Raw genomic sequence first — 23,515 nt, forward strand, 5'->3', positions numbered from 1 at the left:
ACATTCTGCGATGAAATTTTTTTATGTATTTATGCATGTCATATCTACAATATGATGTAAGATCACTTTTCTACCTTTGATATATTGACTGATAAAAATAAAATCATTTTAAAAATGGTCAAATATCAATATTTTCTTCTAATACAAAATATAAAAATATTATTTATTAAGGAATGTAGTTGAAAGAGCATGATATTGTAAACATGAGTTTCAGCAATAAAATAAAAGAGAGAGAACATGAAAAAATTAACAAAGTTTATGAGTTATGAGGGAAACGCTTCATTACTGCACAGTGAACTACGACCTCTATGAATTTTGAAAAAAAAAAAAAAAAGTATATAAATAATTTTTTTAAATCGTTAAAATATATTTATTTTTTCTTATAGCTGAAGGACAGTGTTTTACACATACCAATTTTCATTATTGTACAAGATACAGTAATGGAGGAAAAAAATGTTGAATATTTTCAAAAATTTTACTACTGTAAGCTGTACCTAACCGCTTAACAAGTGAATGTGTGATATACTGTGATTAACTCTAATTATGTTAGTATTTATCATTAGGCTGATAAAAATATTCTTTTATGTCTTAAAAGAAATTTCCAGTCCAAGCAATTTACTAATTTTTTTTTAACTTTTGTTATACAGTGTACTAAAAACTATACCTGACACAGAAAAACTAAGAACACTTTCAAAATCAGTGTAGTGATTTAAAAAAGTGTGATTTTGTAAACTAGTGTAATGAGACAATTAGACGCTGGTCGCACTTGCGTTAATATTACATCCCAACTATAACTATAATAATAAAAGCCTTCAAAGTGGCAACCCCACCACTGAAATATTCAGCGGCAGACAGAAACCTGCCAAGGAGAATACACAGCTTCTTTCAAGTTACAAACGAATTGTCAGACGATTAACAAACTGATAAACTGGAATATATTTTTTTTTCTTTTAGTGTAGTTTGTATTTCTCCTTAAAGCAGAAATTCTATTCATGTGGAATCACCCATATTTGTTAGTGTAGTTGTGAGAGGATGTCGAATTGTTGACTTTTCCCGTAGACAAGTGTGATACCTTGAACTGTAGGAGCACCACAAGGTACGTCACCATTACGGAGCCCAGCTGGAACAACACAGACAATTCGTTACTCCGAGTCAATACCGTACGAATTAGCATACAATAAAAATCAACACTGTAACAAAGATAACGCCCATATTTTCTGTTTGTTTATAGTTTTAGTTGAATTATAGAAGTCAGATGTCCGTTATGTTATTTTAGGGTCATTATTGAACGTCAGGGGGGGCGCGAGGTAGCGTCGTGGTTAAGGTGCAGCGCTGCGAAGTCGGAAAGGTGCCGGGGTCGATTCCCGATGAGGTCTTGAACACTCTCCATTGATCGAACCCTTCCAGTCGTACTATGGTCCTGTAGATTATTCAGTTTCTAGCAAAAATACGTACCAGGAACATTTCCTTGGTGGTAAACATTACACCCTCGTTCAAATCTTTATCCTGGCTGCAACTTAGTAACCGTAGAACACTTCATTCGCTCTCTCTTCTGTTTCGAGTTCTCCACACTTCTACTCCAAATTATCTTCGTTCCCGGTTTAACTACTTATCCTCCAATCACAATCTAAACACCAGGTCACAGGAGAGCCAAATCCTAGCAATTCCTGCCCACAGAACATCCCACTATTCATCCTCTTTTACTGTCTCAGTCCCCCGTGAATGGAATTCTCTACCTCAGAAGATTAGGGGCTGCCAGACAATAACCACTTTCAAGAAAAGGCTAAACGATTTCTTACGGGCGCAGTCAAATTGAAGTTATAATTGTGATCGAGTTTAATAATTTAATTTAATTTAGGTATAACTATTATTATTATTATTATTATTATTATTATTATTATTATTATTATTATTATTATTATTATTATTATTATTATTACATAATTATTTCATTGGTGTTGTGAAGATGAAAAGAATTGTCATTGTATTATATTAATTATGTATTGTATTGTCTTGTATTGTAGTATTGTATTGCTTTGAATTGTATTGTATTATATTGTATTGTATTGTATTGTATTACTTATGTTATATTCATAGCATTGTAGTAATTTTCTATCATAGTGGTTGAGTGGAAGAGAAGGCCGAATGGCCTTAACTCTGCCAGTTAAAATAAATCATTATTATTATTATTATTATTATTATTATTATTATTATTATTATTATTATTAAAAGCCCGGGAACATAATGACGTCTCTTACTTAACTTACAAATACATAAGCCCGCCATCGGTCCGCATCCTGAATAAGATTAATCCAGTCCCTAGCGTCATATCCCACCTTCCTCAAATCCCTTTTAATACTATCCTCCCATCTACGTCTCGACCTTCCCAACGGTATTTTTCCTTCAGGTCTTCCAGCTAACACTCTATATGCTACACGCTCTGCCCATTTCAAACGTCTGGATTTATTTTTTTACTTGGTTATTTAACGACACTTTATCAACTACGAGATTATTTAGCGTCGATGGAATTGGTGATAGCCTATTTGGCGAGATGAGGCCGAGGATTTGCCATAGATTACCTGACATTTGCCTTACGGTTGTGGAAAACCTCGGAAAAAACCCAACCTGGTAATCAATCCAAGCGGCAATCGAACCCGCGCCCGAGAGGAACATCGGATCGACAGGCAAGAGCCTTAGCCGACTGAGCTATGCCGGTTGCTGATTTAATATTCCTAACTATGTTAGATGAAGAATGCAATGCGTGCAGTTCTAATTTGTGTAACTTTATCCAGTCTCGTATAACTTCATCATAAGGTTCGTGAAAAGACAGTTAATCACAAAAAAAAAAGTATTTTATAGGTCAACATGATGGGAGGATAATATTAAAATGGATTTGAGGGAGGTGGGGTATGATGATAGAGACTGGATTAATCTTGCACAGGATAGGGACCGCTGGCGGGCTTATGTGAGGGCGGCAATGAACCTCCGGGTTCCTTAAAAGCCATTTGTAAGTAAGTATAAGTCAGCATGACTGTGTCACCTACGAAGTAAATATGTGAGTTATGTCGATATAATTTAAATGTATTGCTAAAATATATTATGCCTTTTTGAAATTTATAATGCCTTTTTAAAAGATTATTGTACCTTTTTTACGTTTTTATTGCCTTTTTGCCTGCCTATTTTAACTGTTATAAATTCCTAAACATCCGGGCTCTAATGATGATGATAGAACTGCGGCAGAGAAAACTAGAGCGCCCCATAATAGCCACCTGCCCCAACAGTGTTTTGTTCATTTGGAATTGAATGCAGATCTACTGTACTGCTTGGCTGCTGATTAGATTAGATTAAATGAAATTATGTGTTAGGTACTTCCTATGAATTCAGATAAATATCTGACGTTTCTTAGTTTCTGTGAAAATTATTCAGTGTCATTGAGATAATAACATGACTGTAAGTGGAGTGTGTGAAGAGTAGCAGAAGCTTAAAATAACAAATTTAATCTAATGTTGTCAAGATGGTAGAAAAAAGTGAAAGGTTGCCATTACTAGGTCTAGTAGTACATTTAATTATTCTCCATCTTGGACTTAATACCATGTGAAGGAAAATATGCTTTAACTTAAAATTAATATTTTCATTTTGAAGAGGTGGTGTAGACCGATAAGCAATCAAGAGATCAATTAAAACTAATTTTGAACATTGATTTAACTTCAAACTTCGCGTGTTTACAGCGAAATCAGCTGACTGATCTTCGAGATGTGACAGCCAAAATTGTACCACATTTAACTCACCTTCAGCTGTAATTTTTTAATAATTTATTTAATATTTTAATCTCGTGTCATGCTACCATGGTTGATTACTTGACATATGCAAATGTAATTTCAACAGCATAATTTTCAAACACAGCTATTATTTTGCATTAAGTACGTACGTTCGTAACCTGCTTGTTTTAACTTATGGAATATGTGTATAATATGGTACTTATGATGATCTGATGATGGCAAACAGTTGCCGAAAACGTTAATCCTATCAATAAATGTGGCTTAGTTAATATAAGACTACACATTACATGATAAGCAATCAGATGGACTCATTAAACCTAGATTTACTTTAAAATTAATAACTTAGAGGGACTACCGGCATATCTCAGTCGGCTAAGGCCTTGCCTTCCGATCCGGAGTTGCGCTCGGGCTCGAGTTTGATTCCGCTTGTGCTGATTACGTGGTTGGGTTTCTCCCCGAGGTTTTTCCCAATCATAAGGCAAATGTCAGGTAATCTATGGGGAATCCTCGGCTTCATCTCGCCAAATATCATCTCGCTATCACTAAACCCACCGATGCTAAATAACCTCGTATTTGATACAGCGTCGTTAAATAACCAAATAAAAAACGTAAAAAAACTAGAGCTTACATTTTTTCCCCGAGCTAGCTGGCTCATGCGTTCCGCACGGGACTCGCATTCGAGGGGTCCGCGATTCAAATCCCAGGACCGACCTACCTGACTGTGGATTTTTCGTGGTTTTCAACAGTTACTTAGGCAAATGCTAGGTTGGAATTTTCATTGCCACTGTCCACTTCTCTTCCTCTTCCCTGTAGAAAATAATTTAGATTACATATATCATTCATCTTCATCATATATTCCATATGGTCCACACCTGTGGAGTAACGGTCAGCGCGTCTGGCCGCGAAACCAGGTGGCTCGGGTTCGAATCCCGGTCGGGGCAAGTTACCTGGTTGAGGTTTTTCCGGGGTTTTCCCTCAACCCAATACGAGCAAATGCTGGGTAACTTTCTGTGCTGGACCCCGGATTCATTTCACCGGCATTATCACCTTCATTTCATTCAGACGCTAAATAACCTAGATGTTGATACAGCGTCGTAAAATAACCCAATATATTCCATATGTATGTTCAGGTCAACACGCTTGTCTTCGTCCTCATGCAGGAGGGGTGTCCTCTCCGAAACCGCCTCTGGGTTCTGAGCCCTTCGCAATATCTCTGCCAGGATTCATTCCTTAAGAGCACTTCCAAGGGTTCTTCGACACCTTGGAAGGCCGTTGGGATTGATCCTGTGCTGCTTGGTTACCTTGGCGATATTAACTTAGGACGAGGGTGTAGGGAGCCGATTGGGTGAGCGGTCTCATGCGGCCGATGGGCTAGTATACCTCATCCGCATTCATCCCATAATTCGGGGTGCACAGTAGGCTACTGTGCTGAAAGGTCGTCTCTAACCTGCCCCTAACCACCGTTTCCTAACCCTAACCCTAACCTAGAATTTTTTAACTTTGGATCTGATCGTAATTTTTGAGACTCGTAGAGAGAACTGTGATAGAAAATTCAAATTTCGTAACATCATTTGGTATAGATGGCTGAATATGCCCTTGATGACACAAATGATATAAAGCAGTGAGTTGGACTTCGAAGTAGGAAATATTTGCTAGCTGGCTACACTACACATACCAAGGCTTGTAACTACGAAAGGGAATGTTTTCAGAAATGGGTTCATACATGAAAATTGTTCATATTGATCACCTCTACCACCTCTAAAAGTGTGTAACAATGTCATAAAATCAGCGGTATATTGTTCGTTTTAACATAGTCCTTAGAAAAATTAACAAAACATTTTCTTTGACTTTACCGAAATGAGTAGCCTCCGACTGACAATGACGAAATTCCCCAGATTGAGAACCGGGGGACAAGAATCGATCACCTGCAGGAACGCGAGTACCTGCAATAAACAAAACAAACATTGGCATACATATTTGTCACTAACAATTTCCAAATATCAGATGTTGATTCTTAAATTCACAAAGTATCCTATAGTATACAGCAGGTTAATATCATCAACATCATCATCATCATCATCATCATCATCCTGTCATGAACTAGTCCCAAAAGAACTATTACGACCTGAAAAAGGGATTTTCTTGCCATCTTTTCATAGGTCGACCAAGTGATCGTTTCCCATTTGGACGGTACTTCATTATTGCCTTAGAGATCCTGGATGAAACCATTCTTGAGACGTGTTCCCTCCAGTTTAACTGATATCTTTCAATTTTTTTTCAAATGATATCTGAAGATATAGTCCAGTATTGATGACACATTAAGTTCTTGAAGGATATCTTCATTTTTCTTCCGATCCCATTTAGTGTAGCCAGCTGTTCGGCGCATGAATCTCATCTCGCAAGCTGTTAGTCTGCTTTCATCTTTTGTCCTTATAGTCCATGCTTCACTCCCATAACATAGGACTGGTCGAGCTATTATTTGATAAAGAAGAGTACGAGTTGATTTTTGTACTAATTAAGGTTTTAAAACTCTATTAATGATGCCCACTGATTTACTGAATTGTACAATTTTCTCTGATAAATTCAAATTTTCAACAAAAGAAAGTTTATATCCTAAATAATTAAACTCATTAACTCTTTCCAAAATTGTGTTATTTAAACAAATTTTGCTTGGTATTGGGTATTTACTACAAAAGACCATTATTTTTGTTTGGTTAATGGATATTTCCATTGAATATTTTTGAGCTATTAAATTTAAATTGTATACTGACCATTGCAAATCATCTTCTGATGTTGCTAGTAAAACAAGATCATCTGCAAACGTTATTACATCTAATTTTAAATTTCTGTTAATAGTGATAGCCTATATCCGTGTTTTGTTTCTCTAAAATCTTTCACAATGGCATTCATATAAACGTTAAAAAGCAAAGGAGAGAGGCCACAACCTTGAACAGGTTAATATATATGCTATAATTTTAATAGAATAAAAAAAAATTGGTAGCAAAATTAAATAACCAAAATTACACAATACCATAATATTGTACATGTAAAATATGGACATTGCGATAGTTGTTTTCTTTATGGTCCGACACAGTTTAATAAACTAGTGTGAGAAATGAAGCTTTGCCAATTTAAGGGTAAATATTACAAAATCTCTTATAGACCTGAAGCACCGTCTAGAGAATTCCCAAAGTTGACTGACATTTAAGTGCTCTTGCTTGGAAATAGGGAATCTTTAAGTTAAAACATTTTGCCACTCTGTCTTCTACATTTGTTTTGCTACCAGTGACGCTGGGACATGGATTCGAATCCCACTTCAGCTTTTTTCTTTCTTTCTCCGTGGTTAACATAACTTAGTTAAAAAGTTGACAGACAAACTGTGCTCAAATTTTACAAGGCGCTGGCAATTCCGACATGGTTCAGAAACGTGGATTCTGTCTAGAGCCCAACAGAAAAGAATTGAGGCCGCTGAGATGAGACTCTTAAGGCCACTAGCAGGATTTAGACTACAGGACCATGAGAGAAATGAAGATATACGTCAAGAACTGAATATCGAGAGTATAACAACGATAATTGAAAAATATAGAAATAATTGGTACGACCATATAACTAGAATGTCCAACGATAGGATACCTTTTAGAACATGGTGTTACAGACCTACACGAAGAAGACGGGTGGGAAGACCAAAGAGACGTTGAAGAGACCAGTTTGACGGATAAAACTCTGGAGGCGAAACAGGCCATCGGCCTAAACATTGAAGTTATTGATGATGATGATGATGATGATGATGATGATGATGATGATGATGATGATGATGATGATGATGATGATGATGATGATGATCAGGTTTCGAGACTTTGGACCCGATACAATAAGTTTACTGTGCATACACTATAGGTTGTTGACTCGCTGCAGAGATGTGTTGAGGTAACAATGTTGCTATTTAGAGTAGAGTACGGTAGTATGGGGAAACACACATTGTACATTCTGAAAGTAAATATACATTACACAATGACAATGTCAAAAGAATGTGAAAAGCATTTATTCTCCTGTCTTTTATAATCATTTGTGTTTAATTACACACAGTGTTAATGGTGGAAATAAGCATGTAGCAATTTTAATTTCTACATTTATCCTATTGGTCGTCTTTAGGAAGTGCAGTTACAGTACCGAATTTCAATGTACTACAAGATACATTCTCAGTGTCTCAAACGTAAATCTTTTTCGGTTATCTGCAAAAGTTTGTACTGTGAAAAGCTGCACTCTACGTCGCATGACGTGATAGGAGCAAAACGAAAAAAAACCTAACATCATTGCAGTCTCTAAGAGACAGTCCTTTATTCTCGGGAGACTCTATGTCCACTAATTTGCTGTTTATATTACACAATGTTCCATATCCGTTATTTTTACATAAAATTGATTTCCACTTCTGTTTTACACGTTCAGTAACCGGTGTACTTGATGTCTCATTAATTCTCTGCATCATTTTCTAAATTAATTTGAGGGCTTCCGGCATCTCTGCTCTGACTTTTCTAACCGTGTAATAGTTTCAGACACAGTTTGTATGAAAACCAAATTATTCGTCAGAACCTTCAAATCCAGACGTTTTCCTTTGCGTATTTGTTGGCATTCATTCTACAGTACCCCCACCCACTGTACGCTTTACCACTATTCTCAGTACGCCGTTATGCGGATTTCCCACTGAACTTCTCTATTGGGTCCGAAGTCTCGAAGCCTGATGATGATGATGATGATGATGATGATGATGATGATGATGATGATGATGATGATGATATTAGTTAACTGAAGATGTCAATAAATCTCAAACCAAATAATACAGTGGAACTCCAGAAATAGACGCTCGCTCTCGTATACTTCACGATACAAGGTAAGTCAACGCATCCTGTCCCGTGCTGCACAGGGCTAACCGGTTGAACCAGTGCAGTAGTGTGCAGATACTCGTACACGTTGACAGCAAGGCAGGGAACAAAAATGTGCTTATGTTGAAGCAGAAGTTACAAATATTGGAACGGTTTAAAAAAGGTGAATCAATCAGAGCCATCCCTCAAGAATTTGACATTCCGATCAGAACAGTGCATGGGATAAAACAAAATTCATCTAATTACGAGGCATTCTATAGTGATTATAAGAAGCTTTGTTATTATCAGTTGATTGTAGGATGAAAAAAACAGCTTATTTTGTGTATTTCCTAATTTTAATCAATAGGGATGATTTACGTTCTCTCTTGAAGGGTATACACCATTTTAAAATAATTTAATACACGAACACAACTATTACATAAAATGCTCAATACGTTTTTGTAGCTTTATTCTCTTCGGCTCTAATCAACAATAACAAAAATGCAGGTTGCCAGGCGACGATAGAAAACAAAAGATGCGAAAACAAATGAATGTGGAGTATAAACAATTGAATGCTCTTTCATATTTAAGTATAAAAATATAGGGGTTCCATTTGAAATTTCAAAGTGGGAGTGGCTGGGGATGGGAGATGAAATATAAAATGCAATTAAGCCTTGTTTAAGACTTCCCCATTGATATCTAAATTTACGTGTTTTTTTTTTTTGGTTTAAATTGAATTCAATTAATGAACTAGTTATTTAGAGTGGGAAGTTTTGAAATGAAAGCCCCGTATGTAGATATATTTAGAGAGTTTTTCCTCTAGAAGTTTGTTTTATGTTTCAGATGCATCACGTATGTATTATATTTAATCACGGATTTGTTTTGTTATATATTTTGCATATACTACAATATATTATTTAAAATTATATACGTTAATTATTTATTTATGTTTCGGCCCGCACGCCATAAAAAACATTGTACAGCCCTTATGTTTACCAATGTCCGCAGTACTCCGTAGAAAGACAGCGTTCGTACCTCGTCTCGCACACGGACTATTGCTGTGTCTATTTGTGGAGTTCCACTGTATCTTCTTATACAGGGACATCATTTTATTTTTACTTCAATTTTTACTGTACCTGAGTTTTTTTATGTACTTCACTCCCACCCCTTCTACTAATGAAGTTCAACCGTTCTCCCCACAGAACCAAGGCCGCATATACAGTCATAGTAGTCTTACGGTCATAGTAAACAGTACGTTCCAAAAATATGTTCACGTTTTCCAGTAACGAAAGAGCTTTCATTATTGAATCATTTTCGCACAGATATTGTCGTCCATTTGCCTACGTCACATCCGGGTTTCCCCCACCAGCTTCTATTCGCCTCTCTGTAAAGGCTAGTGGCTGGGCTATCTTAGCAGTTTTCTGACAACATTAATTTCTGTTAGAAATTAGACGTCTAAGTAATATTATAAAACTGTTTAAAATAACTTAAATAAAAGGACCTCGTTAAGTAATTAACTGTCATGTGATTTCACCCTTTGTACGACCCTCCGACGTGACCATTTGGACGGACAGTAGATAGTATGTCTGAGTAATTTTATCTTTTCGGATCGGGCAGATTGAATTTGCAGTACGTAAGGTACTCTTTTATAGAGTAGGTACAGAATTATTTCAACATGAGTTACTAGGAAGGACGAAACTGGTAATTGGAATTAGGTGCAATCGTCTATAATGCGATAATATGCACATTAGAATTGAAATCTGTATTGAAATGAACTGCCACCATTTTCAAAATTGTGTTTAAATATCCATATTATGATTATTTTTCAATTAAGCTTCATTCTCTATAGTGTACGCTAATGTGCTGTAGACAGTATAATATACACTACATAATGAATACGTCCGCATGGACAGCTCAGTTCGTAAGTAAAAACACTCATTGTTAATACTGTACTGTATTTTGATTAAACAAAAACTTAATGAAAATTATCAAACTCAAAATCGCGATATTTCCTAGTTTACGTAAATGGATGAACTACTTTTCTTCCCTCCTGTACCTAGTAAAGTGATTTGTTTGTATATTACGCCAGTATCATCGAACTCCAGTCATGGAAGGGGGTAGCGAACGGTGTTTCCGGTTCTCAGCCGATCCAAAGGTATAGCCAGGTGAATATTAGAAATGTTAGTAAAAATAAAATGATGTCCCTGTATCTCTACTGAAGAAGACCATACATAGGCTGTAAATTTTTATCGCATCTAAAAATATAATATGTTATCTGAACCGCTATCGGAACCCAATGACAAGAACAGTAAGTAAGTGTGATCAGTGGAGTATGAAATTATTTATCGACAACGGAAGATACTTGTTCCTCACCTCATCTTGAACAGAGTCCTTGATACCATGAGTTCTGTAGTCCATCAGAGTGTCCTTAAATGCATCACCGACCTGAAACAAAGGAGCATTAATTATGGGCAAAGGGAACAAATATTCTGTGTAACACTAACCGGCAATTCCTTTTATCGGAGGATGCATCAACACAAGCAATGTGTTCTGTGTTCTTTGTTTGTTTTTTTTTTACTTAGTTATTTAACGACGCTGTGTCAACTACTATGGTCTGTCCAAAACAACTTCCGACCTGACAAATGGCGCCTTTAGCATGTTACCATGGCAACCATTCAAATCAACCAATCACGAGAGACCCGTAACCATGGTAGCGGGACGGTGTTGCCGTGTCTATGTTTACAAGTAGCACGTGAATACCACGGCCTAATGGTGAATACAGTGCCCGGAATGACTTTGAGTTGGCTGGTTAGCGCGTGCTTTGCGTGAATTAAAAATATTTAGTTGTATTGTTGTATTAGTGTATCGATAATTATTGTGTTTAAATTATATTACACGTATTATCTTCATTCTCATTGGTGGAGGGTGTGGCTAGTGTGTGTTTTCTAGTTTCTGCGAGAGTTTCTAAACAGGTGGCCCCGTTAAAGAGTCAAGCGCGAGAGATGGTGGGTTATGTAAGAGAGTATTTTGAGACGGAAAAGATAATGGCGGGCCTCTTTTACCTTTGGCGCAAGTCGTAATGAGAACTGCTGCTTGTGTTAAAATTAATAAGAGCACTGTTATCGATATTGGAAAAGAAAAAGGCCGTGCAGATTTTTAATCATAAATATTTTTTAGTTTACAATTTTTTCAACGTCTTTCTAACAATATTACTTTGAAGAATACCGGGACTCATAAAAGTAAAGGCTTCATATTAAATTTAAACCTGCTTTTATAGTTTACAGTCCTTTTGACGACGCTTTTCTAGCGGAATTACATTGAAGAATACCGGTACGGTATGCTACTACTAGTGATGATGATGATGATGATAATAATAATAATAATAATAATAATAATAATAATAATAATAATAAAAATAATAGTTATTATTATTATTATTATTATTATTATTATTATTAATATTATTATTATAGACTAATAAAAATAATAATGTAGCCTACATAAATTTTAATGCCTAGTGTTGAACAAATTGGTTAGAAATGTATGTGTTCATGTCAGCCGTTCATTACTGCACTCTATCGGCAGCGCGCTCGCTTACTCGAAAGATGGGCAACATGACAACACTGCTCCCCCTTCTCTGTAAACTGTCAAGTAGGAAGTAGTTTTGGTCAAGGTATAGATTATTTCTGTGGTGTTTCGGTAAAGGGAGATAAGTCATAAAAATGATTTCAGGGAAAAAAGAAAATTAAACTTGGAACCCTTATTGCAAATAATTTTCTACACAAATAAAACACATCAACTGCTAGTATTCTTTGATTTTTGCGCACACGCTTGTATAATTTAACTTGTGTGTTCATCTGGGGAACAAAATTCCACCTGGACAAAAAAATGACTTGTACCCCTTTACCCGAACACCACAGATTTAGCGTCGATGGGATTGGTGACAGCGAGATGAGGCCGAGGATTCGCTATAGATTACCTGACATTCACCTTACGGTTGGGGAAAACCTCGAAGAAAACCCAACCAGGTAATTAGCCCAAGCGAGGATCGAACCCTTGTTCTTTGTTTACTTTTTATGTACGGCTGCCGTGCACTTTACTAGCGCTTCAGCCAACAGCAACCATGTCGCTTTAATCCACAGCGGTGGACTTCACAAAATAGTTTGAGGTGCACAACATAGTGTTGGTACTCACCCTGCTTTGCACAGTCTGAGCGTTGTCGCAGATGACGTACATGAGTATCATGTCATTGACGATGGTGATACAGATGTATGCGACGACGAAGAAACGGGTGGGGGCGAACAGGAGGGCATTAATGGTCCAGTAGACGTTGAGCGTCAGCTTCGTGAACATGTACAGTATGAAGAATCCGAACGTGAAGCACGTGGCCACGCCGGTCTGACGCGTCAGTTTCGCCAGACTGAGCCACAGGATTCTGTACTCTGCCCACACTGCGTGAGACACCGTTACAGACACCAACTCCTGCAAAATAATCTCATTGGGTGATAAGAATAAAATGACTATATAGTATATTCTGGGCTTTTTTTTTTTTAGTAAATACTCTTGTTAGTAAGAATAAAAACATTTGAATACATACTCATTATTGATTATCAGAGACCGGAAGTTTAGGCATTATGAATCATTAAAATAGGCAGGCAAAAAGGCATCATAAATAGCTAAAATACGCAATATCGTATCATGGCGTATCGTTGATTCTGAAATCCCACAGAGATCTGTTCTATCACTACTACTATTCACTACTGGGTGTTCATTTCAAAGTGTGTCATGACGTCACTGTTGAAGAGTCAGCGATTTGAAGCGAGTTTCAGCTTTTGTGTCAGAGAAGTTGCCTATTAATCAAGGCGTTCAATCTGAACTTGAAAACGTGTACGGTATAACTTGAACGTCGTAGCAATAGATGGCGGTCTGTACGGTCTGTGTGCTACCATAACCTCTTTCGAACTGTGTTTTTTGCGGGCAAGTCGTACGCAGGGTATTTGTTATCATCGGTTGCGTACGACAACATTCCACAGTACAAATCAAATGCTCCGTGTCCATGTTGACCCTCGAAGTTAATGTCAACAAATACGTAAGTAATCGTCTTAACCCTCTCCCCATATCCCGACAGTAAGAAAAAACTCACCTCAGTACATGTTTCGAAACAGTTCACATTCCTGCCACTACCGACGTTACCGTACGTATCGATAAGTACTCTTCTGAATGAACGCCGTACTTGCTAGGCAACTTCTCTGGCAGATAAGTAATACACCTCTGCGGAAGTGTAGGAAGATTGAATTCTCTAGGCTCATCGACTAGCCACATGACGGCATACAGCGAGCCATGACACACTTTGAACTGAACACCCAGTATTTACGTAAATGACATCCCCTCGACTCTACTGCACTGTAAGCGTCACCTCTACGCTGACGATTTACAAATCTATATCCATACAACCCCTGACTCACTCAATGACGCAATACAAAATCTTAACGAGGACCTTGAATCTATATCTGCATAGGCCAGAAAGTTTGGTTTGACTCTCAATGCAAGAAAATCACAAGCAATCCTAGTGGGACATCAACGTCTATTATGCAATATTACTCCTGCTCTTCCAGTCAAGTTAAACGACACAATAATCCCTTTTGCTTCCTGTGTTAAAAACCTTGGAGTTTACTTTGATACGCATTTAAACTGGAATAACCAAGTAACCCATATTACCAAAAGAGTGCTTTCCATACTACATTCCTTAAACAGCATTCGAAAATTCCTTCCGCTATCACTCAAGAAAATACTAGTGGAAACACTAGTAATGCCCCACTTCGATTATTGTGATTTTCTACTGACTGACCTCAATGTCAACCAGTCGCAAATATTACAACGTGTTTATAATGCTTGTGTTCCCTTCGCCTGCGATGTCCGTCGCGCTGACAACATTACCCTATCCTTCCAAACTCTAAACTGGCTACGGCTTAACGAACGTAGAAATTTTCATTCTCTTGTTCTCCTTTTCCAAGTCCTTCACACTTCTACACCTACCTACCTTGCCTCCCGTTTCAGTTACCTGTCATCATATTCTTCCTTACGTTTTCCATATTAACCATTTGTGCTAAATGAGTTGCTTCTTTTTTTTTTTTTTCTATTATGGTATTATTTTCATGTTTTTTAGTGTCGATTTTATTATGCTATTATTATTTTCTCTTTGTAATATGTTAGTATTCTGTTCTGTAACTTTTTTGTTAAATTTTAACTGCTTGAATACTCTGTGACCTGGTAGAGTGTAAGAGAAGGCCCTATGGCCTTAACTCTGCCAGTATAAATAAAGAATTATTAATTAATTAATTAATTAATTAATTAATTAATTAATTATCATAATCTCTTCACATGCGCGCAAAATAGCCGGATACTAGCCATACCAACACATAAGACATCATCGTATTCATCATCATACACAATCTCGCTCTCGCGCTTGTGGACCAGTGACATCAGAGACCGTCGGAATTTAGTAGCGTTCTAAAGCAAACTTATTAAGCATTTTCTTACTGCGTAGAGTAGGTTTAATTTTAACTTAGTTAATCAAAAAAAAAAAAAAAATTCTCTCTTCCTAATTTTTACAATAAACTGTCTAGCTTTTATTAGTCAGTTAATCTTTTAGTACTTTGATTTTTATTGTATTTGTAAATTTAATATTAATTGTACTTATAATTGTATTTGTATTCTTAATATTGTAGTTGTAATCCCCTGGTAGAGGGGAAGAGAAGGCCTGATGGCCTTATCTCTACCAGGTTAAATAAATAAGTAAATAAATAAATAAATAAAGTGAGTGAGTGAGTGAGTGAATAAATAAATAAATAAATAAATAAATAAATAAATAAATTCCACTAGACCCACAACCTTGCACTTTCCACAAAGGGATTTCGGCAGCAAGAAAAGCTTTACATAAGTCGAATGCACATTGAGATTTTCGACTCGATGTTGCAATTACTGTTGGAAGCAAAGACATCTTCTTCCCAGTAGGCTTGGAAAGTGCATTTTTGTGTTTGGTTGTACTGATATGTTGCGATATGACTAGACAGTCTACCAGCTACTTGTGGGAGTCAAAAGTTGATTCAGTATCTTCCCAATTATGAGGACGAAACGGAAAATAAGGTCAGTTATGGAAATTGATATTAATCTGTGTTTGGCACCCAGTTTATGAGCTCAGACCTGAACCACGTGTTGAATTGACCGCAGTTCTGTGTCCTTACCTTACGGAAGCTGTGCAGGGTGTCCTCGGCTGCCTTGCAGAGTGCACGGCAACAGAAGTGCCAGACGACCGTCAGCAAGACGCGCAGCACCAGCAAGTACACGTCTGTGACAAGCTGCACCAAGTTAATGGACGTGTCCAGCAGCTGGTAGCAACACTCCAAGGAGAGGGAGGCCGCAGGGACCAGCAGGGCCAGGCACCATGCGCGCTTCCTCAGGGAAAGGCTAAGTGTCTGTGCAGTCACTCGCCGAAATTCAGTCTGCAAACAATCACAGATTCCTCAAGTTCCAAAAACTCTTTCCCTTTAATTGGAACATATTATTATTATTATTATTATTATTATTATTATTATTATTATTATTATTATTATTATTATGGGCAGGGCATGTAGCACGTATGGGCGAATCCAGAAATGTATATAGAGTGTTAGTTGGGAGACCGGAGGGAAAAAGACCTTTAGGGAGGCCGAGACGTAGATGGGAGGATAATATTAAAATGGATTTCAGGGAGGTGGGGTATGATGATAGAGACTGGATTAATCTTGCACAGGATAGGGACCGATGGCGGGCTTATGTGAGGGCGGCAATGAACCTTCGGGTTCCTTAAAAGCCATTTGTAAGTAAGTATTATATTGACATCTTAATGTGCCGACGTTCAAGTGGTGTCATATCTGGTTACAAATATAGATGACCCAGGTTCCAGTCCAGGTAGGCTTTAGTCTCCTGTTTACACTTTGTCCTGAATTGTCTAAATTGCCTTTAACTCTACCAACCAACCAAGGTTGGGAAAAATGCTCACCCTTTTTATTATCTAAAACTTTTTGCAGTCAATTAAATCTGACAGTTTTCACCCTCCCTCTATTTGTTTCTAACTTGATAAAGTATAAAGTGTACACATTTCTTCGTTTTAGATTTGAAACAAGTTAATAATAACTGAAGTATTTTTTGATGAGCAGATTTTACCCACCCTCGGTATTTCATAGGACCTAAATTTTTAAACATTTCCAAGTTTGAATTCGGTGATTTTTGTCCATTGTTATAACTGTTTTCATTGCCGTTAAAGTCGTTGATTGTTTCAAATTTTCACTTTATCATTTTCTTGCAGTGTGGAAGCTTGAGTTAGTAAATTGATACTTTCTTTATTGATGTTTATTCAAATCTAGTTCTATTCAAGGATACAGAATATTAAACATTAGTTGTCTTGTGGGTAATAGTAGGCCTAATGTTTTGGGTGAAAGTGAGATTATAGTGCTATTGGAAACTGATTTACCGGCGGAGTTGGAGAAAGAAAGTGGCAGTGAGGAAGATAATACAGAAGTGAAGTTGAAGGTGAATCAAGTTATAATGACGAAAACGAACCGATGGAAAATGGAGTTGCTGATGATGGTGCTGCTTCTACATGAGTTCTGTCAGAGTATATCTTTCTCAGGTACCTAGACAGTCCAAAAGAGACTTTATCAATATAGTCCGATACCCACAGCGAGTAACATCGGAAAGGAAATCAGTATGTATCTCAGACTGCTTTCTGAAGTCATTTTACACCAGAGATAGTTAGTATAGTTGTCAAGCATTACAATGAAGAGGCAACTAGGAAGGAATTACTCTTACAAATGAAGCTTAATTCAATCATTTTATTGGTATTTTCATTTTAATTGGCGTGAATAATAATCAAGCTATTTCAATACATGATTTGTCGCCAAACTTGTTTGGAACAGATATATACTTTAGAGAAATGAGTAAAGCAAGGATATGTCTACTTTTACCTATTCTTCTATTCGATGACAAGGATACCAAGCCTGAAAGATGCAGTACAGGCAAATTTGCGCCGATGAGAGAAGTGTTTGAATAAATAAATAACTACACTACAAGAAGGTGGCCAATGTCAGTCTTTTACACACTTATTGACACATGTCCCATCAATGCATACACTCTCTTCACTCAGAATGTGGTCACGCACAAAAAAAAAAAAATAAATCCAACCCCAGAAAGATATATCTTTAGGAATTAAGACAAATGGTGCAACTGTTTGTAGAAGAGCGATCCCAAAATATCAAAGGACTACAGTTACCCATAGTAAAAGCAATGGAGCACATACTTGGAAGGTAGTTTCAAAACAAGGATCAAGACATTAATATCCAAAAAAGAACCTCCTATGAAGAGAAGATGTATGACGAGATCTAAAATCTCGCTTATCCCGTACAACTTTGTACATCATGAAAGTTTCAAGTCGTACTTAATTTTATCTGGAATTGTAGAGAATCTGAGTCATACCTGGAACCGGAGCCAACTGGAGACATACTGCGCCAAAACTGGGGCATCCTTCCAGTTGGTGAAGGGCACTACGACTACAAGCAGGAGGAACATCAGGTGGTACAGAGCCACGATGGAGTCGTCATACTGATTACTGTTGACTTCGTGACCGTGGGCGACCCATAGAGCCCAGAGCATGGCGGCGTAGACAGCCACGGAGTACAGCATCACCAGGGAGACGGGTCGGTACTGCAGCTCACCTCCATGCGACACCGAGCGGAAGTTTGTTTATCAAAATCATAAATGATCATTCACAGATATACAAAATTAGAGTAACAGAGATGACTTACCTGATTTATTTTTCTGTAGCGGTAAAACTCCCATGAGTCTTAGCAAATTGAAAATTGGTTTAAAATCTTCGTAAAACACTCCACTACCGCCATCATTGTAATTATTTCCAGCGAGGTTAAGATGAGAAAGTCTCCTGAATAAGTTACCTTCATGGCTGTAATGTTCCAAACCGCCACTTACAGAGAATACATTTCTTTGTTTGTTTCTCTTAGACAGTCTAAGACTCTTTTCTTGGTGTAAAGACATAGTTCACATTCACTAACACATTATTCTTCCAAGAGTAACAACATTTCACTTCCCTTGCTTAAAAAAATCACACAATTGAACTGTATAAATTTATTAACAACTAGCCATACCCGTGCGCTGCGTTGCACTTGTTACCTGAAATATTCAGGTTATAGTTTTATTAAACTAGACGGCATTTCGGAAGGCGGTCAGCTGCTATATGCGCCGTAGCATTTCTGGTATGTGACGTCATAAGCTTGTACAGTAGAACCAATCGGAATCAGTCTATAACAAGTACTACCCGAGTTCGTTTGTTTACGTGTAAGTGTTTCAATACATTGACTAAGTAAAACTAACATATACTGTGTGTGTAAGGTAAATAAATGGAAGAAGAGACTGTAAAAGGAGAAGTATTGCACAGGCAGGCGCGGAAAATAGTGTTTAAGATATATAATTATTTTAAAAACGTTGACGAGCAGAACGCTGAATCAAATTTGGTTCAACTGAACTCCAAACTTATTTTGTGCGAGATCGTGCGTATTTGCTTGGTTTCCGCACAAAACCAATCCGCGGAAAGTCTAAAATTCCACATTCAAATAGCCTATTCCCAACCTAACACACATAACAATTTCCCTCTTCTTACCGCTTAAGTGACATATTGATTTTACTGCTTTAGGCTTTTAACATATTATTTTTAGAGACGTTCAATATAGTAATAATTATATATTGGAAACTTACCACTGCAATTTCACCTAAATTGCACTGTTAATTATTGTTTTTAAATATTTGCAAAAATTAAGTAAACTCTACAACTCCACTAAAGTTACTGCATTCGTGCTGCATGTAACATTAAGGAAGCCGTTTGTTTTAAGTTCGCATTTATAGACCGGGGAAAAAAAAAGACAGACGTATATCACGGCCTGCTGGAGTATAGTAAACACAGAAAACATTTTAAAGCAACAATGTTGAAGATAGATTTTTTTGTTTTGCAAATTTGCCGTCATTGAACAGAAACCAAGATGGAGATTTCATTGCAACTAATTAGAAATGCCTCTTTCAGGTATGTAATAAACGATCTTCGCACAAAATAATGTACGATACACGAGCGGTATGTTTTCTTTCAATTGTCGGAAATTAAAAAAGCTCAACTACGTTTCGCTTTTTCAAACTTTTCCTCGAACATCAAAACTTCAACATACCGCTCTTGTAACGCATATTACTATTACCTGCAAGCACGCGTGAAGTGACTGAAACAGAGAAGAGGAGACTGTTACAGAAAATTTATGCTGTAGTTAATTATGTAGCTGCTTTGTTAATCGATATTTGAACCTCGATAGAATCGGGAAATTTTCCGTCTGAAAGGAAACATTTTAATCGTCACGTTCCCAGCCGATCTGCTGGACACAGTTATCAATGGAAGGTGCGCAACTAGTCAAACGGTAAACAGTAAAACTTGCAACCGTGTTAGCAATAGAAATCGAGGTTATTCAATATTTATGTTGTTGACATAGCCGGCCAGAGCATCAATCATCTCTCAGGAGACAAAACGTTTGTTTTCGTGACCAGGTCCGTGATTAAGGCTGACCGAGACACTTGTAAATCCTGCGAATTGCAGACATAACTGATGGCTCTTCATAGTCGGAGATAATCTATACTAATCTTCGAAATCTTGAACTCTTCTATTCCTTCGTACCTGTCGTCTCGCTTCACTTACCTTTCTTCCCACCACAATCTGAACACACGCTCTCGCCATGAAACAATACTAACAATACCATCCCATCGCACCTCCTCATACTCATCCTCTTTCACAATAGCCCTGCCAAGACTCTGGAATTCGTTACCTGCTAGCATCAGGGACTGTCGAAATAAAATTCAATTCAAACGCAAACTTACTAGGCACTTGGTCAGTAATTGAGACTCGTTCAGACATGGTTTCTTGTAAATAGTTCTTTTAATCTACCACAAAATATCTCAATATCCGGTAATTTCATCACTATAGAATTTTGTTATTGTAGGTTTAATTTGTAATTTAGTAAATACAAAAATATTCTTTGTTCTTAACTTCTATGATAAAATGTCTAGCTTTCATTAATCAGGTATTCTTGTCGTACTTTAATTTTTATTGTAATTGTCATTGTAAATTTAATATTAATTGTAATCTTATTGTTCATGTTATAGTTGTAATCCCCTGGTAGAGGGGCAGAGAAGGCCTTACGGCCTTATCTCTACCAGGTTAAATAAATAAATCTAATCTAATCTAATCTAATAATTAGGGTCCATATTCCAGCTATCTATAAACTGGAATAAAGTTACCTGATTCGAAGTATATATGACGTCACAGCGCAGGTACAGGTACGTTCGTATACAAAATAGTTACGCATCTTCTGTCCTCTTCCTCTAGAACAGGTATGCTCAAAATTGTAAAAGCTCCGATTACACGGATGATGCTGCACTGCATAACACACACAGTGTACGGACTGGGCTCCGCAACTACAGGGACATCATTTTATTTTTACTTGCACTTTTATTGTACCTGCATTTCTGAATGTACTTCACTCCCACCCCTTCACTAATGTCCTTGCTCCCGTCAGACACACAAACTTACGGCCGCTGTTGCATTCGAAGTCTTCAAGCAGTGAAGTAAACACTGCAGTGTATAGTGTGTTTCAGAAATATGGTTGCGTTTTCTATAGAAGAAAGAACCTATATTAATAATATCTTACTAAAAAATTATATTCAAGAAACGATCAATTCAATTTCAGAGAATATGCTTCAAAATGTTTTTAATAATATGCGTAAAGAATTGAAGCCTGCATTGTAATGAACGGCAACCATTTTCAGCAACTTGTTTAAAAATTCAGATTAGCTTATTTTGAATTGAGGTGGATAGAAGCAAAGGAATGCTAGTGACATTTGTAATAACATGAGTTAAGTGCATCCAGTGTAAGCAAAAGTATATAAAATTTTAGTGGCAAAGGGATATTTTAATCGCATCACTCATTAAAATTTAAATTAAAATTTCACCGATTTTACGAAAGCTTAAATATTTAAAACCCATTTTCTCAAAAGTAACTTAAGTGCACTTACAATCCTTTACTTATGAGCCCCTCAATTTAAATGCACTCTCTATATTGTATGTTAACATCAATAATTAATATGCTAAATAAAGTAGACATTACATAACGAACATAGCCGCCTGAAAATTTTTGTTTTTGAAAAAAAAAACGTTACTATTCTACTGTATTTTGATAAATTCCGTAAAAGTGATCATCAAACTGAAAATCGTAATATCGTATTTCCCTACAACATAAATGGATACACTACTTTTCTCTCCTCCTATACCTAGTAAAATGATTTGTTTACATATTGCACTAGTAACATCGAACTCCTGTAATGGAAGGGGGCAACAGTGTTTCCGAGTATAGCCAGGTTAATGTTAAAAATGTTGGTAAAAATAAAGTGATGTCCTTGTACATTACAGCACAGCCCATGCCATAGCTCTCACTCTCTTACAAATAGGGATAATAAACTGAATTTGAAAAAGGAAAGAGTATATACTGTAATATTCAGTTATTACATTATTTATTATATTTTATGTAGTTATGATACTATTATGTCATAGATAATGGTATTTTCATATTCCACCATGCATTGCAGTCTATTCAACATGTGCATTCTTTTCTGCAAGTAATCGGAAAACCTATTTCGAACGAATTTACTGCAATGCGCAAAAGATGCTCATCTGTTAATCGGGATCTATGTTCGGATTTTTGGATTTAGCAACCTTCATTCTCGAAAATATGTTGAGGCAAAGATAGCTAACATAGTGGCAGCGAATAAGCTCATCTTGGTGTATTTCGTTTTGTTCATAATTTAATACTTCTGTGCTTGTGAAGTCATATTCTCCGCATTTAGTTCTGAATTTGTAAATCAATTAACTCGTCCTAGAACTGCACTCTCACAGATTGTACCAAATTTACTATGAAAGGATTAACAAAAAGATTAATATCACTCTCCATACGTCTAAAATCACTAAATCTATGTTCTCTGAATTCACATTCGAGCTGTTCCAGAACAGAGATACAATTAACTATATTTTGTTCATGCACCATATATCTCTTTACAAGTTCACCATCAGTGAAGGGTTTTAGTGCCTTAGCTAATTCCCAACATACTACATAACTTGCTCCTAAACATAGAGTCTGAATTGTTCGACTCTCTTCAATGTTTGGCCTTTCATGAAGTGCTTTCAATTCTTGAAGCTGTAGTGCACGTTGCACCCATGAAAAATTATTTTGTCATAACATGTATTTCTGTTGGAATAAAATCACTACAATAACAATGATAATAATGATAATAATAATAATAATAATAATAATAATAATAATAACGTTGGTATATGAATACATATTATAGAAAACAGCTTCCCTGTTACATCGGCATCTTCTGGGTAGCAGAGCGTATAATGTAATTTTATGTTGCTCAGTAGTATTCCTGACAGTACCTTACAAAATAGTAAATAGTTTACGTTTTCACCGAACGCACAACAAAAATAGTCTTCCTCCCACACTGTACGGAATGATCGTTTGCTTACAGAAGGTTTTGACTCTGTCATTGTCCCGCATTGTTCGTGCGTTTACTAAGTACTTGAACTGCCTTCCGCAGTCATCTGTCGAGCTTCGAACGAGGAATAGCACGCTCTACATTGGAAGGTTGTGATTACAGAACGTAATCGGGAGTCAGAGAATGAGCGTACCTGCTCTAGAAAGTCAAAATCGGGACGCAGTCATAGTGAGTAGTCTTATCGAT

General features: G+C 36.8%; 2 protein-coding genes across 2 annotated transcripts in view; one reads left to right on the plus strand and one right to left on the minus strand.

Moving 5' to 3' along the window:
* The window catches only part of LOC138700368 (transient receptor potential channel pyrexia-like), a 91,633-nt gene that overhangs the window by 15,235 nt on the left and 52,883 nt on the right, over positions 1 to 23,515 (plus strand). The gene's annotated exons all lie outside the window — the stretch shown is intronic.
* LOC138700458 (gustatory and odorant receptor 24-like) lies at positions 613 to 18,358 on the minus strand. Its single transcript, XM_069827070.1, has 6 exons — positions 18,152 to 18,358; positions 15,883 to 16,140; positions 12,833 to 13,120; positions 11,012 to 11,083; positions 5,633 to 5,722; positions 613 to 1,120 (listed from the first exon to the last, which is right to left on the minus strand). Exons 1-6 carry the CDS (start codon positions 18,356 to 18,358, stop codon positions 1,001 to 1,003), a joined length of 1,035 nt encoding a protein of 344 aa, XP_069683171.1. The 3' UTR covers positions 613 to 1,000.

The sequence above is a fragment of the Periplaneta americana genome, chromosome 5 (assembly GCF_040183065.1).
Source record: "Periplaneta americana isolate PAMFEO1 chromosome 5, P.americana_PAMFEO1_priV1, whole genome shotgun sequence".
Lineage (NCBI taxonomy): Eukaryota > Metazoa > Arthropoda > Insecta > Blattodea > Blattidae > Periplaneta > Periplaneta americana.

Excerpts from the sequence above, each read along its gene's own strand:
- LOC138700458 (XM_069827070.1), bottom strand. The coding sequence starts at position 18,358 with ATGCTGTACTCCGTGGCTGTCTACGCCGCCATGCTCTGGGCTCTATGG. Across the intron at positions 16,141-18,151 it reads CCAGTTGGCTCCGGTTCCAG|ACTGAATTTCGGCGAGTGAC; the intron begins GTATGACTCAGA and ends GATTGTTTGCAG. Across the intron at positions 5,723-11,011 it reads AGGACTCTGTTCAAGATGAG|GTACTCGCGTTCCTGCAGGT; the intron begins GTGAGGAACAAG and ends TGTTTATTGCAG.